Source organism: Mastigoproctus giganteus, unplaced genomic scaffold (genome assembly GCF_048544385.1).
Source record: "Mastigoproctus giganteus isolate SK-2022 unplaced genomic scaffold, ASM4854438v1 scaffold_53, whole genome shotgun sequence".
In the NCBI taxonomy this organism is placed as follows: domain Eukaryota; kingdom Metazoa; phylum Arthropoda; class Arachnida; order Uropygi; family Thelyphonidae; genus Mastigoproctus; species Mastigoproctus giganteus.
The window spans coordinates 71,736-88,870 of record NW_028328330.1 but is presented as its reverse complement, the minus strand read 5'-3'; the positions used below and the strand labels follow the sequence as shown (position 1 = coordinate 88,870).

The 17,135-nt window shown below is 42.4% G+C and overlaps 1 protein-coding gene across 1 annotated transcript in view; it reads right to left on the bottom strand.

The window, feature by feature from the left end:
* Nucleotides 1-2,963: 2,963 nt before the first annotated feature.
* Nucleotides 2,964-17,135, bottom strand: part of LOC150074844 (kunitz-like toxin PcKuz1) — a 60,259-nt gene continuing 46,087 nt past the window's right edge. Inside the window, exon 2 of the mRNA XM_090389471.1 lies at nucleotides 2,964-3,078. Coding sequence (XP_090245597.1) covers nucleotides 3,023-3,078 — 56 coding nt within the window. The 3' untranslated portion in view covers nucleotides 2,964-3,022. The remainder of the gene's footprint in view (nucleotides 3,079-17,135) is intronic.

Here is a 17,135-nt window from a genome sequence, read left to right as displayed (position 1 = left end):
GGATCCAACAGAAACGAATGTCGAATGAACACTCAGAAAGAGAAAGTAGCGTCTGCTGGACCCGGGTCAAAGGTGGATGAGGATTGAACCTGATCCCAGATAGAGCCTGCAGTATACTTAAGGAGTCGGTATACACCATACACATTTGGTACTTGTGGGTTTTTATGTGGTCCAAGGCTAATTCTATAGCGTACAACTCATCCATATATATGCTGCATTCGTGGGGAAGTATTGGTATTGGTATGGTTATTTCTGGCGCAAGGGGTTCTTAGGCCATATTGCGCCTATAAACGAGATGAGGATTACAGGGTGTCTGTAAAAACAGTTAGAAACAATTATACAGATGTATCCGTTTTAAGAAGAAGAAAAATTCCGGGAGATTTGCATCATTACCTATGAGCTGTTGGAGTGTCAAAGGTTCTTGAAGATTTTGGAGATTACTGAATGAGGCTTTTCGGGCATCAGTGTATAAGGTACATTCAACGAGTGTGTGCTTTATTGTGAGAACAGAGTTGCAGTGCATACACTGCGGAGGATCCTTTCCTGTAAGAAGAAAAATATGGGTGAGCTGACTGTGCCCGATTCGTGCTCTAGCCAGGATGACTTCTTCCTTTCTGTTTACACAAAAACTGGAAACTCATAACTGTGGTTCAGGTTTTATTTCACGGAGCTTGTTATTCAGTTGAGATTGCCATGGAAGTGTCCATTGTTCCTGTCACGTATTTCTTATATGGGATCTGTAGTCCATATACGGAACATAGTAATCTGGCGATGCTATGTTGGATGAATGTGTGGCTGCATAGTCTGCTTTTTCATTCCCTGATATCCCAGTGTGACCTGGGATCCAGCAAAATATGACTACTTGCTGGTGATCATGGATATGCATCAGTTGAGATTTTATAGATTTTATTAAGGGATGCGTTGCTGAGGAGGAATTTTGCAAGGCTAAGATTGAACTCTGTGAGTCACTATATGTTACACTTTTTTGGATGGACAGTTGGAGAATGTTTTCTAAGGCAAGCTTGATAGCACATAATTCAGCTGCATAACTGCCGCATTCGGTGGGAAGTGAAACAGAGATAGTGTTAAAGGGAAAGACAGCTGCAGCACCGACTCTACTACCAGACTTTGACCCATCAGTGTATACTTGCGTACAATTTGGGTAATTTTGTGTGTGAGCAGCATGCAGTTGCTGTATATTGGTATTTGCAAGCGAATGTTTTCCCCAGTTTAGGAAATAGCTGTCACAGGATGGTTTAATAAAAGACCATGGAGGATCTGAACTGTTCAGATCATGGAGCATTTTGTCCAGATGTATATTCCAAGTTTGTGATAATTCCTGTAATCTGATGCCAGCAGGTCGAACTGCTCTAGGTTTATTTCTGGTACATTGGGAACTGTGGATTGTTAAGTATTGGCCAATTGGGGTGAGAAGGCAGACTTTAAATTTTGGCTGCATAGTTCAGAAGTAACATCTTTCTCCTGAGGCTGAGCGGAGGTTCATGGGCTTCGATATAAAGACTTTGCACTGGCGATATTCTATAAGCGCCTACAGCAATTCTGAGGGCAGAATGTTGAATAGGGGCAAGACGTGCTAGCACGCTTTCCCTAGCAGAATCATACACCGGGGCGCCACAATCGAGGGGAGATCTGATTAGGGCTCTGTACAAGTGCGTGGGGAAGTCTTCCAGACATAGTGTTATCTGGGAAGATGGCAGCAGATCCGATAGATGACTCTGTCCTCGAGCCATCAGTAAGGATGGGCAAGAAGTCGGAGTACTCGACTCGGTGGGCAGCATAGAGTTGTTGGTAGACAGAAGATGGGGTGATAGCCTTACCACAATTTTTAATGGAAAGGTCGCAGGATGGTAAGCTAGCATGCCAAGGTGGAAGTGGCTGCCTTTGTGACTGGGCAACATTGTCTACCGTTATATTAAGTTCTCTGAGGTGATCTTTGACACGGATACCAAATGAACGGTTGGCAGTGTGACGGGTATTGTAGAAAGTTTCCCATTTTGAGAAAAGCATTCTGCCAGGGCATTTGCGATTTCCATTGGAGAGGAAACTCTTTACCCTTCCAACTTAGAATAGGCGTTGTTGTTGGAGTGGGATTTATTAGCGCAAGGGCTGCTATGACCATATTGCGCCTGTTACTGAAAGAATCGCTGCTTCAAAAAGTTCTGTATAAATCTTGGCATATTACCCCTGAAGCATAATGCATATACAGCACGGAGAATTTCTTATCGCCAAGCTGTGTCAAAAGCTTTCTCAACGTCTAAATAAACTGTAGTCAAATGTTCCTTCCTTAAGAAGGCATTGCAAATCTGGTTTTCCATTTGTATCAATTGTCTTGATGGAGACCACTTCACACCGGAAAGTTCGGTCATACCGAAATATGGCCTTCCTACCATGACACATTACCATATGCTTCATTCATCTCTAACCGTTTCCAGTGCAGTTAAGTCCCGTCTGATACAATAACGAATCACATGTCGCTGTTCAATCCGTATGTCCGACATGATACTTGCTTCAAAACGATCGTCAATGACACGCGGCTAAAACAAACTCTTCGCGCAACACTAGCTCGACAAGTACTGCCATGCGCACACGGAGTCTGCTCAGTAGCGATCAGGGTGAGCGCCTCTAGCGGCAGTTATTGAAAGTTCGCACGGTACACATAAAATTTTGTGCACCAGTCGCCGCATTATATGATCACCCCTCGTAATTTCAAACAGAATACGTAATATGGCTTTGGTACTTAATCTAAAAGAAAAACACCATAGGTTAGGCACTGATGATTCAAGTAATTATCAAGACTGTGTACCTTTTTGAAGGCGTTTTGCTTTCTGCCCTGATGCCAAATGTTCACTAGGAAACCTTTTTTCAGTTTTTGGTATTGAAAAAAAAAAGTTCAGTTAGAGAAGTGATAACCAACAAAATATTTAAAACAAAGAAACAAAATATTTAAAACAAAAAATACAAAGACATTTATTTGGTCTAAGCAAAAATTCATAGTAATTATTCAGCCGTTGATTTCGAGGTGTTCCTGGAGACGAGTCATATTTTCAAGTTTCGGTTCTGAAAAATAAAAGAAAATGAAGATAGAACCTAAATTACATAAAATTGACTTACAAAATTATTTTCATTTATTATCTTTAAAAATTTACTGCTAAAGAGGATATAGAAAATAAGAAAATTTGTATTATTGTTAAAATAGCGAATTTGAGGGTATAACTTCTAGTGACGACCAAATTAACTGCCCTACCAAAATATCCGAGTTCCTACTGATGAATCGTTTTTGTTGTTGTTTTGGTGTATATTGGCGCATTGACAACGGAGTTCACAGTGTGCCAGTCGATTTGTTATATTATTTTCTCTGAATGGAAATCTTTTTCGAATGTATTGGGGATGAGATATGTTCTGTGGTTATACGTATAGCATCATTCTAGGGGGTAGACGTTGATTGTGTACGTTAACCTGAAAATGTCTAAGACATGTTCCTTGTCACCTAGGATATCTTTAAGGGTGATGGTTTGATTTCCTTTATAGAATTATGAGAAAGTCTTTTGTCGATCATTTCCATAGGTTGGGCATTCTTTCAGAATATGTTTGATTGTTTGGATAGTATTGCATGTTTGGCGTCTTGAAGGTTTTGATTTGATTTTGGTTTTATTGGCGCATCAGCAACTGAGGCTATAATGCGCCAAATAGAGGTCATATATAAAAAGTTAAAACATTCAGTGACCTAAGTAATTAGGCAACCATGTCAAGATGTAAAAGGTATAAAAGTACTAAACATATGAACAAAGGAATGCCAATTCAATTTTAAACACGAGTTAAAAGGTTTACTGATTTTAAAAAGCTAAAAACAGCAGACACATTGTCATTGTCGGATAAAATCTCAGTGAGTGTATAAGGTTGGTTGGTTGGTTTTGCTTTTTTATTGGCGCATTAGCTACTAAGGCTATAATGCGCCAAGACCAGGTCATATATAAAAAAAATTTAAACTTTCAGTGACCTAATTAGTTAGATCACTATGTCAAAATGTATAACATATGTATAAAAGAAAAATGAAAATTTTATATAAGAGCAAAAATGTTTATCGATTTTAAAAAGCTAAAAACAGCAGACACATTGTCATTGTCGGATAAAATCTGACTGAGTGTATACGGCTCAGTCAGATGATTAAAAGCAGTAAAACGGATATTGCTAAAATCTGGACAATCAATTAAAATGTGTCTAAAAGTTAAAATTGTGCCACAGGACTCACACATAGGAGGGTCATCAGCCCTCAGCAAAAACGAATGTGTCAAATCACAATGTCCTATGCGGGTCCAGGCAAGAACAACTTCCTCCTTACGATTCCTGCGCAGACTAAACTGCCACGGTTCAATTACAGGCTTTATACGATATAGTTTATTTCCAGTCTGTGTATTCCACGAGTCCTGCCATTGGGAGTGTATCTTCTGCTGTATTGTTTGCCTGTAGTCTGTATAGGGGACTGACAGGCAGCGATTTTTATTGGGGATTGCTGATTTGGCTGCGGTATCAGCCAAATCATTTCCCCTAATCCCAATGTGGCTGGGAATCCAGCAGAAGCGGATATCATATTCACGTTCTCGGAGGAAGTGAATCTTCTGCTGAATGCTAGACAGAACAGGATGAGCATTATATCTCACAGATATTAAAGCCTGAAACACACTGAGAGAGTCAGAATATAAAATGAACCGTTGGTATTGGCATTTACTAATGTGTTCCAAGGCTAACTCTATAGCGTGCAGCTCTGCAGTAAAAATGCTGCATTCAGAGGGAATCTGCTCCGATGTAGAGCTGTCTCTAAAGACAGCAGCAGATCCCACATATCATTCCGACTTCGAACCGTCTGTGTAAACTGGCGCGAAGTCAGAATATTCAGCTCGGTGTGCTGAATAAAGCTGCAGGTAGACAGACGATGGAGTGTCCGACTTTCCCCAATTCCTAAGGGACAAGTCACATGCCGGGAAATGAGCATGCCAGGGTGGAAGGGGTTGCTTCGGTGTTTGGGCATCCTTGTCTACCTTGATATTAAGTTCTTTGAGTAGCTCTTGGAGACGAATACCAAAAGGTCGGTTGGAAGTCTTACGGGTGTTGTACAAATTTTCCCATCGCGGCTCAAAAACGGATAGCCACGTAGAATGGTCTGGCAGGGATTTCAGTTTTAAAGCGTAGTTTAGAGACAACTGCTTACGTCGAAGCGATAACGGCGGTTCGTTTGCTTCGACGTATAAGCTCTGGATTGGAGATGTTCGATATGCTCCAATAGCGGTACGGAGAGCGAGATGATGGACAGGATCCAGCCAACGAAGTTTGTTTGTTTGTTTGTTTGGGTTTTTTTGGCGCATTAGCAACTATGGCTATAATGCGCCAAGACTAGGTAATATTTAAAAAAAAAAAAAAAAAATTTAAATTAAACTCTCGGTGACCTAATTAATTAGGCCACCATGTCCAGATCTAATAATAAATATATAAAAAAGATAAATCAATAAAAGATATAACAATAACATATAAATTTTAAATACTATTAAAAACGTTTATTGCTTTCAAAAAGCTAAAAATAGCAGACACATTGTCATTGTCAGATAAAATCTGACTGAGTGTATACGGCTCAGTCAGATGATTAAAGGCGGTAAAACGGATATTGCTAAAATCTGGACATTCAACTAAAAGGTGTCTAATAGATAAAATTGTGCCGCAGGACTCACACATAGGAGGGTCATCAGCCCTCAGCAAAAACGAATGTGTCAAATGACTATGTCCTATGCGGGTCCGAGCGAGAACAACTTCCTCCTTACGACTCCTGCACAGACTAGACTGCCACGGTTCAATTAAAGGCTTTATAAGATATAATTTATTCGCAGTCTGTCTATTCCACGAATCCTGCCATTGGGAGTGTATCTTTTCGTGTATTATTCGCCTGTAGTCTGTATAAGGGACTGACAGGCAGCGATTATTATTGGGAATTCCTGATTTGGCTGCGGTGTCAGCCAAATCATTTCCCCTAATCCCAATGTGGCTCGGAATCCAGCAGAAGCGGATATCATATTCACGTTCATGGAGAAAGTGAATCTTCTGCTGGATACTAGACAGAGCTCGATGAGGATTATACCTCACAGATATTAAAGCCTGTAACACGCTGAGAGAATCAGAATATAAAATGAACCGTTGGTATTGGCATTCACTAATGTAATCCAAGGCTAACTCTATAGCATGCAGCTCTGCAGTAAATATACTGCATTCAGAGGGAATCTGCTCCGATGTAGTGGTGTCTGTAAAGACAGCAGCAGATCCCACATATGATTCCGACTTCGAGCCGTCTGTGTAAACTGGCGCAAAGTCAGAGTGTTCAGCTCTGTATGCTGAATGAAGCTGCAGGTAGACCGATGATGGAGTGTCCGACTTTCCCCAATTTCTGAGGGACAAGTCACATATTGGAATATGAGCATGCCAGGGTGGAAGGGGTTGCTTCGGTGTTTGGGCAACCTTGTCTACCGTGATATCAAGTTCTACGAGTAGCTCTTGGAAACGAATACCAAAAGGACGATTGGCAGTCTTACGGGTGTTGTACAAATTTTCCCATCGTGGCTCAAAAACGGATAGCCACGTAGGATGGTCTGGCAGGGATTTCAGTTTAAAAGCGTAGTTTAGAGACAACTGCTTACGTCGAAGCGATAACGGTGGTTCGTTTGCTTCGACGTATAAACTCTGGACAGGAGATGTTCTATATGCTCCAGTAGCGATACGAAGAGCCTGGTGATGGACAGGATCCAGCCATCTAAGGACACTGTCTCTGGCAGAAGAATATACCTGGGACCCATAATCAAATTTGGATCGCACAAGTGCACGGTAAAGCCGAAGAAGCGTGCATCGGTCTGCTCCCCAAGATGTAGAGGAGAGCGAGCGGAGAATATTAAGCCCGCGTGTGCACTTTGTGCGAAGTTGACGGATGTGGTTCAGAAAGGTCAACTTTTTATCAAATACGAGTCCCAAGAATTTTGTGTCCGCTGCTACTGGAATACCATTTTGTCCGAGCATTAATTCAAGTTCAGGATGAAGATTACGCTTGCGACAAAAGTGTACGCAAACGGTCTTCTCCGGCGAGAACCTGAAGCCATTAGCAAGTGCCCAGGAATTCAGACTGTCAATGGCTTTCTGCAGTTGTCTTTCAATAACCCTCATGTTGCATGACTGACAAAAAATGCTAAAGTCATCAACATAGAGGGCACACTTTACAGTTGGAGGAAGTTGTTCTGTGATGGAATTGACTTTGATGGCAAAAAGCGTGACACTTAATACTGATCCTTGTGGTACTCCCTCCTCTTGGCTGAAGGGACGAGAGAGTGAGGATCCCACACGAACTTGGAAAGATCGATTGGCCAAAAAGTTTTTAATAAAAATGGGGAGTTGCCCCCTAAGGCCTAGGCTATGAAGATCTTTTAATATGCCAAATCTCCAAGTTGTGTCATACGCTTTCTCCATGTCAAAGAACACCGACAGCAAGTGTTCGCGTTTTAGGAAAGCATCCCGGATGGATGCTTCCAATCTAAGAAGATGGTCCAAGGTGGACCGGTTCTTTCGGAAGCCGCACTGAATGTTGGAGAGAAGGTCATTTGATTCGAGATACCATATTAAACGAGAATTAACCATTCTCTCCAGGATTTTGCACAGACAGCTGGTCAGAGCAATAGGACGATAATTGGTGGTGACTTTTGGATCCTTTCCTGGCTTAGGAAAGGCAAGAACGATTGCCTTTCGCCAGGAATCCGGAAACTGCCCCTCAGTAAAGATTCTGTTATACAGAAGGAGCAGACAATCCATAGAGTTTGGTGAAAGATGTTTAATCATTTCATAATGAATGCCATCTGGTCCAACAGCACTTGCTTTGGAAAGAGTGAGGGCTCTTTTCAGTTCCTCTATAGTGAATGCCCCGTTGTAGGGATAGAGGCCCTTGGTCTTAAAATTAAGTGCTTGCTTTTCCAGTTTATGTTTAAGGACCAGGAACTCTGGGGAATACGAAGATGTTGCAGAGATGTTAGAGAATGTTTCCCCAAGAGCATTGGCTATTGCAGTTGGATCTGCAATAGCGCATCCATTATAATCTAGGATTGCAGAAGGGTGGGAGGTATATTTTCCCTTCATTTTCCGGATTTTATCCCAGACTACCTTAGAGTTGGTAGACTGGTTAATAGATGATGTGAAACAGATCCACGATTCCTTTTGACTCTGACAACGGATGTAGCGTGCTTTGGCTCGTGCACGTTTGAAGGCTATAAGGTTGTTCGTGGTAGGATATCGGCGAAATATCCCCCACGCTTTGTTTTGAGCCTTTTTTGCTGCTGTGCATTGTGAATTCCACCAAGGTTTGGGAAATGGTGGAAACCGGGCTGATGTTTTTGGGACAGCATTAGCAGCTGCTTGGACGATGATTTCTGTGATGTACTTTACTGCCTCATTGATCGGCTCTTGACTGACTGTGCTAAGATCGAAATTTGCCTGATGTCGGAAGGCAGTCCAGTCAGCCTGATCAATCTTCCACCGTGGTAACCTAAAAGGAAGACATGGTCTCCCACTGTGTAACAAGGTTATCACAGGGAAGTGATCGCTTCCGTATGGATTCTCCTCCACTTCCCAAGTGAGTGAAGGGAGTAGAGAAGGGGAGCAGATAGAGAGATCAATGGCAGAAAAGGTACGGGTAGGCGTATGGAAGAAGGTGTTTGTTCCAGTATTTAGAAGGGAAAGGTCGTTATCATTGAGCATACGCTCAATGACTCGTCCCCTTCCGTTGATGTTAGCACTACCCCACAGGGTGTTATGTCCATTCATGTCCCCGAGAAGTAAGAAAGGGGGAGGCAACTGCGTTAGAAGATCATCAAGGTCTGCCTGGGAGATGTCAGTCCCAGGTGGCAAATAGATAGAGCACACAGTTAATAAAAATCCCACCGTAAGGCGAATTGCAACAGCCTCTATGCTGGTTGTAATTAGCAAGGGCTGGACTGGGGTATGGTTACCCACAAGGATAGCCACTCCTCCATGAGCAGGACCATCCGCAATTCTATCCTTACGAAAGATTGTGATGTTATGCATGGTGGGATCATCATTTGCCTTTAGATAAGTCTCCTGCAAGCAAAAGCAAACTGGCTCGTGCTTTTGCAGGAGAGCCTTGATGTCATCTGTATTTCGCCGGAATCCACGACAATTCCATTGTAGGAATTTAGCCATTATTTTGGCTTGGTGGGTCCATCAGGCGGCTTCCGAGGTGCTGAGGGCTTACTTTTATCAGTCTTGGCTTTATCTTTTTTGGGGAAGAATGGACGATGTCCCGTGTCCATTTCTTCCTCCGCAAAGAGTTCCAAGACTGATTCATCCTGTACCTCCTTGTTCTCTACATCCATTCTTTCTGTTGTTACTTCAGGCTCTTTACCACTTGGTTTTGGTAGTGGTGGAGCACTAGGAGGTACGGATATAGGAGTGGCAACTGACTGTGTTTTTTTGGTGGGCTTTTGAGAACTCAATAAATAGCGTGCAATCGGGGTGAATGACTCTCTTGGTGGTATAGTCATCTCAGTTTGTGTCCCGATAGTGCTCTTAGCAGAAACCTTCTGGGCATATGAAGGTTTCCCGCTATTTACTGGTTGGATACGTTTTCTGGCCTCTGGGTAGGAAATATTCAGCTCTGTTTTCAGTTTTTGGATTTCCTTTTCGTCCTTCCACCGCTGGCATGCTCTTGAGTAGGCGGGGTGCTCACCTTGGCAGTTAACACAGGTGGGTTTTGGAGCTGTACATTCCTTGCTCTCGTGGTCTTTCGCACCACATCGAGCACAGGCAGGGTTACCACGACAAGATGTTTGTGAGTGGCCGTATTTTTGGCATCTAAAACACCGCAGTGGGTTTGGGATATAAATCCTCACTGGGCAGTTTAGATAACCTGCCTTGATGGAATTTGGAGGCCGTGGGGTGTTAAACGTGAGGATGAGAACTCGGGTAGGGACGAGATTCCCATCCTTCCGTATCGATATTCTCTTTACAGCTGTCACTCCTTGGTCTTTCAATTCAGAGCAGATCTCTTCTTCAGAAACATGAAGAAGGTCCCACTCTGAAATGACGCCTCTAGAAGAGTTCAAAGTTTTGTGGGGGGTTACAATGATAGGTATTCCCCCTATTGATGTGGCGTTCAGGATTTTTTCCGCCTGTTTAATAGATGTAGCTTCGACCAAAAGGTCGCCAGAACGCAGTCTTTTTACCGTTTTAGGTGAACCTGCCAACCCTTCTAATCCTTTCTGGATGAAGAAGGGTGACATCTTTCCAATGGACTGCTCTCCGGTGGAATGGAGAATGAGGAAAAGCGGTGTAACTGATGGTGGTTGTTTATCCTCAGTTCTGGCTCGTTTGGCAGAGGTGTTATCTGCGTCATCACCTCGATTAGGTAGGGGCCTTGTTGGGGCCCCAGAAGAAGGATTTAAATTACTCATATGAGTAAAGAGAAAATGTCTGATGCCTAAGTACCTCACCCACCACGGAGCCCTACTAGGGGACGCCCACTCGTGAACTAGCAGGTACTGCGTACACGAATGGGACGCCGAGTTCGCTTAGAGCACCATACCCACGTTACCAATAAGTCTTTATCCCGTCCCAGGACCAAAGGGAGGGAGATTTATTGGAACGCAGTTGACCCTAGCAGTATAAAACCACCCGCCGATTGATCCCAGTCGGGCCGGTCCGGGACCACCCGTCTTGTCGAAGCAGGGGCCAAAGTGGTGTATTGAAGCTGGGCCCCTCAACCACCAGGATCCCCCTTTCCGCTTCCACGGGTCGCGGCGCACGGCTGCACACGCCGGATTTCAAAGATGTAACCCTGAAACCAAGGTATGGGCGTTAGATCCCAGTGATGCTAATCTGGAAACCCAGCAGCGTCACTGGGAGGTCCCCTCACCACGTACAGGTGCCCACGTCGAGGGGCCAACGAAGTACACTGTCTCTGGCCGAATTGTATACCAGGGACCCGTAATCTATTCAGGATGGTACAAGTGCACGGTAGATGCGTAGTAGAGTGCATCGATCCGCACCCCAAGATGTAGAGGAAAGAGAGCGCAGAATATTCAGCCCTCTTGTGCACTTTGTGCGGAGTTGACGGATGTGATCCAGAAGGTCAACTTTTTATCGAATACGAGTCCCAAAAATTTTGTGTACGCCGCTACTGGAATAGCATTTTGTCCAAGCCTTAATTCAGGTTCAGGATGAAGATTACGCTTACGACAAAATGTACGCAAACGGCCTTCTCCGGCGAGAACCTAAAGCCATTAGCAAGTGCCCAGGAGTTGAGGCGATCAATGGATTTTTGCAGTTGTCTTTCAATAACCCTCATGTTGCATGACTGACAAAATATGCTAAAGTCATCAACATAGAGGCACTGTTTGCGGTTGGAGGAAGTTGTTCTGTGATGGAATTTACTTTGATGGAGAAAAGCGTGACACTTAAAACTGATCCCTGTGGTACTCCCTCCTCTTGGCTAAAGGAACGAGAGAGTGAGGATCCCAAACGAACTTGGAAAGATCTATTGACTAAAAAGGTTTTAATAAAAATGGGGAGCCGTCCCGTAAGACCAAGGCTATGCAGATCTTTTAAGATGCCAAATCTCCAAGTTCTGTCATACACTTTCTCCATGTCAAAGAACACTGACACCAAGTGTTCGCGTTTTAGGAAAGCATCCCGGATGGATGTTTCCAGTCTAATAAGATGGTCCAAAGTGGACCGGTTCCTTCGGAAGCCGCACTGGATGTTAGAGAGAAGGTAATTTGATTCTAAATACCATATTAAATGAAAATTAACCATTCTCTCCAGAATTTTGAACAGACAGCTAGTCAGAGCAATAGGACGGTAATTAGTAGTGACTTTTGGATCCTTTCCTGGCTTAGCAAAGGTAAGAACGATTGCTGTGCGCCAGGAATCCGGAAATTGCCCTTCAATAAAGATTCTGTTATACAGAAGGAGCAGATTATCCATAGATTTTGGTGAAAGATGCTTAATCATTTCAAAATGGATGCCATCTGGTCCAAAAGCACTTGCATTGGAAAGAGTGAGGGCTCTTTTCAGTTCCTGCATAGTGAATGCCCCGTTGTAGGGATAGAGGCCCTTGGACTTAAAACTAAAGCCCTGCTTTTCAATGTTATGTTTCAGGACCAGGAACTCTGGGGAATACGAAGATGTTGCAGAGATGTTAGAGAGAATGTTTCTCCAAGAGAATTAGATATTGCAGTTGGATCTGCAATAGCGCATCCATTATAATCTAGGATTGAAAATTTTGATTTGATTTGATTTGATTTTTTATGGCGCATTGGCAGCTAAGGCCATAACGCGCCAAGTCAAATTTGAAACGCTACTAAACATTTTGGTAGCCAAAGCTACCACGTCAAGCAATTAATTATTGTTAAAAGATACAAAGTAAAAGTATAAAAAGTATAAACCTTAGATCCTTGTATAAAAATTAATAGATTGTAAAAAGTTAAAAACGTCGGACATATTGTCTCTGTCACCTATTATCTGACTGAGTGTAAATGGCTCAGTCAAATTATTGAAAGCATTAAAAAAAAGCGACGTGCTTCTGTAAAAACAGGACATTCTATAAAAAGATGATTGACGGTTAAAATAACATTACAAATCTCGCACATAGGTGGGTCATCCGCCCTCAGCAAATAGGAATGTGTTAGATGACTGTGACCTATGCGAGGCCGAGCAAGAACAACTTCCTCTCTTCGGACCCTGCGTAGACTGGACTGCCATTGCCTAATTACAGGCTTTATGTCATGTAGTTTATTTGTGGCCTGTCCGTGCCAAGAATCTTGCCATTGGGAATATAATTTAGAGCATATTATTTGCCTGTAGTCTGTATAGGGGACTGGCAGGCAATGATTACCCAGGGAAATGGCTGATTTGGCAGCGGTATCAGCTAATTCATTTCCCAGGATCCCAATGTGGCTTGGGATCCAGGAAAGCGAATATCAAATTCTAATTCCATGAGAGAGAAAAGAATCTGCCGGATCCTGGACAGGATCGGATGAGGGTTACACCTCACCGATACTAGAGCCTGTAACACGCTTAATGAATCGCAATAAATCATATACCTCTGGTATTCGCGATTTTTAATGTGATCTAGGGCTGTTTGTATTGCATGCAACTCTGCAGTATAAATGCTAGTTTCTTGTGGGATCTTATAGGATAATGTTTTGTGATGGAACACAACAGCAGATCCCATATAGCATTTTAACTTTCAGCCATCTGTATAGACTGGCAGAAAGTCAGAATACTGCTGTCTATGTAATGCAAAGAGTTGCTGGTAGACAGATGGCGGTGTAGTAGCCTTCTCCCAGATCTTAAGGGACACAAATGAGAAAATAAGAGAAGTCACAAATGGGAAAATAAGCATGCGAGGGTGGAAAGAATTGCCTTGGTGACTGGGCAACGTTGTCTACCGTCGTCTAGTTCATTCAACAGCCCTTGAATCCGAATACCAAAAGGTTTGTTGGCAGTCCGACGAGTGTTGTAGTGGTTTTCCCAGCGCGGCTCGAAAACGGATGGCCACGTGGGATGATCGGGCAGGGATTTTAATTTGAAGTTATACTGTAAGGACAACTGCTTACGTCGAAGAGACAGAGATGGTTCATTTGCTTCAACGTAAAGGCTTTGGACAGGAGATGTGCGAAATGCTCCAGTGGCTGTCCGGATAGCTTGATGGTGGATTGGATCTAACCACCGAAGTGCACTATCTCTAGCAGAACCATAAACCTGAGATCCATAGTCGAGTTTGGAACGGACAAGTGCTCGGTAAAGACGAAGAAGGGTATAACGATCTGCGCCCCATGAAGTTGATGAAAGGGCACGAAGGATGTTAAGTCCTTTGACACATCTCGTCCTCAGCTGACGAATATGTTGTAAAAATGTCAGCTTCTTGTCGAAAACAAGTCCAAGGAATTTGAATTCTGCTACAACTGGGATGTTTTTTTGCCCAAGCCTTAATTCTGGGTCAGGATGAAGACTACGTTTGCGACAGAGGTGTACACAAACAGTCTTCTGTGATGAAAATTTGAACCCATTAGCCAAAGACCAAGCTGTGAGATGATCAATGGTTTTCTGCAGTTGCCTTTCAATGACCCTCATATTGCATGAGTGACAAAATACAGCAAAGTCGTCAACACAGAGGGCATTGTTTACGGTTGGTGGAATTTGTTCCGTTGTTGTTGTTGTTGTTTTGGTGTTTATTGGCGCATCGACAACGGAGATCATAGTGCGCCAGTTCATTGATTATACAATGTTCTCTTTATATAAATCTTGTTTGAATGTGAAAGGATAACTGTTTCTGCGGTATTATACTATTATTTACAGCAGATGGTATATGTTGATTGTTTGTATGAATCTAAAAATATCTGACACGTGTTCTTTGTCACCTATAAGATCTTCAAGGGTGATGTTTTGGTTTCCTTTATATAATGATGAAAAAATTCGGTGTCGATCATTTTCATATGTTGGACATTCTATAAGTATATTTTTAACTGTTTGGATAGTATTGCATACTTGGCATCTTTGGGGTTCTACTGCACGTAATAGATAACCATTTGTTAAATGCGTATGGCCTATCCGCAATCTGGTCAGAACTACTTCTTCTCTCCTTGATTTCCTTATGGTCGTTTTCCAGTGCTCCCCTTTTGGTTTTATTTCATATAATGTATTCCATGTTTGTTTTTGCCAGAGTTCTTGCCATTGGGTTAGACAGCGATTTTTAATGATTGGCTTGTAGTCATTATGTGGAACTGTGAAATATTGTTCTTGAAGGTTATTGGTTGATTTTGCAATTCTATCCGCTTCTTCATTTCCTTTTATCCCTTTGTGTCCTGGTATCCAGCAGAAACGTATATCTTGTTTTTTATTTGTGTAGCCTGTTAGTATCCTTTTAATTTGCCAGTGTACTGGATGGGTTATATTGCTTGTGTTTTGTATGACTTGGATTACACTTAATGAATCACAGTATATTACTGCTCTCAAGTGGTAGGTGGTTCTGAAATGCTCCAGGGCTATTTGAATTGCTACTAATTCTGCAGTGTAGACACTGCATTCTTTTGGGAGTTGGCGTGACAATGTAATATCTGGGAATACTGCTGCTGCTCCTACATGGTTCTCTGATTTTGATCCGTCTGTATATATTGGTATGTGATTGGGATATTGCATTCTATGTGCTGCATGCAATTGTTGAAAGTTGCTGTCTGACAAAGTATTTTTATTCCAGTTTTGTGTGAGGAGTTCATAGGCTGTGGTATGGTTTATCCATGGTGGATCTATATATCCTTCTTGGTTTGCAACATTGTCTATTTTGAGGTCATGTGTTATCAGTAGCTCCTGTAGTCTGATGCCTAGAGGCTGGTTTGCTCTTTTGCGGTTTCTATATATGTTTTCCCATTTTGGCGAGAATAAAGTTGTCCAAGTCGGATGGTCTCTCATGGGTCTTATCCTGTAAGCATACAGCAATGACAACTGTTGTGTGTGTGTGTGTGTGTGTGGTATGGGTGTTTAATGGCGCACAAGCTGCTGTGGCTATATTGCGCCTATTCATAGGTATGTTGAAAAGATAAAATAAATAATTAATGTGAAGACGGTTCAATCTCATTTCATTCCAGAAACTAATCACAGTCGCTTATACATTCCTATTTGTTTTAAATAACAGAAAAGTTCATTAATATTGGCATTTTCACCAATGATATCATTTAATGTTATTCGTTCACGGAAATTAGCCAGAGATTGAAATATTGAAGTTCGATGTTGTTGAAAATGTGGGCAGTCAATCAAAATATGTTTGACTGTTAGATGCTCAGAGCACTGTGAACAAAGAGGAGGATCATCGCCTGTGAGTAGATGGAGGTGCGTTAGATGGGTATGACCTATTCTAATCCGCGCGAGTACCACTTCTTCTCGCCGAACTGTCTGAATGCATGAGTGCCAAAATTTTGGGTCCTGTTTTATCTGGAACAGTTTGTTATTTGTTTGTTTATGCCATAGCTCTGTCCATTGTGCATGAAAAGCTGTTTTAATTATAATATTATAATCAGAAACTGGAATAAAGGCAGAGGTTAAATCTGCTGTTGATGGATTTTTAGCCGAAATATCAGCCAACTCGTTCCCTTTGATGCCTGAATGTGCTGGGATCCAGCAGAAGTTCACTCGTTGCTGGCGATCTTCAATTTTTAATAGTAAATACTTGATTTGATTTAGTATAGGGTGATCCTTATAAGAGAAATTCTGCATTGCTCTAATTGAGCTGAGAGAGTCGGTGTAAATTAAATATTTTGCAGATGGGTGAAGACTCAAATTTTCTAGAGCTAATTGAATTGCATATAATTCCGCTGAAAAGCTGCTGTACTCAGGTGGAAGAGAGGCTGATATGATAGCAGAGGGAAACACTGCTGCTGCTCCAACAGTTGAATGAGATTTGGAACCATCAGTATATATCGGTAAGAAGTCAAAACAGTTTTGAATATGGCTAGCATGGAGTTGTTGCACATTCAGAGTTGGTAGACGATTCTTTCCCCATTGGAGAAAATAATTATCACAGGCTGGTTGAGGAAATGGGGTCCATGGTGGGCAAGAATCATTCTTTCTGTGCTGCCTACTCTGGAGAGGAACATTCCAATTTTGTGCTATTTCAAGGAGCCGTAGGCCTGCTGGGCGTATTTTATTTGGTTTATTTCTATAGAGATTGTGAAATGATGGATTAAAGAGATATGGTTGGATGGGGTGCGAAGAACAGTTTCGTATTCTGACTGCATATTTAAGTAGTAACATTTTTCTGCGGAGGTAAAGAGGGGGCTCATGGGCTTCAATATATAGACTATAGGTTGGTGATGTCCTATAAGCACCAAGAGCAATCCTCAGTGCATTGTGTTGTACAGGATCGAGCCAGCGTAATACACTCTTTCGAGCAGAATCATAAACTGGGGCACCGTAATCTAACCGAGATCTAATCAGTGCTCTATATAAGAGCAGCAAAGTTGTGCGATCTGCTCCCCAAGACTGGGCAGATAGAGCTCTAAGCATGTTCAGCTTTTTCAAACAGGTAG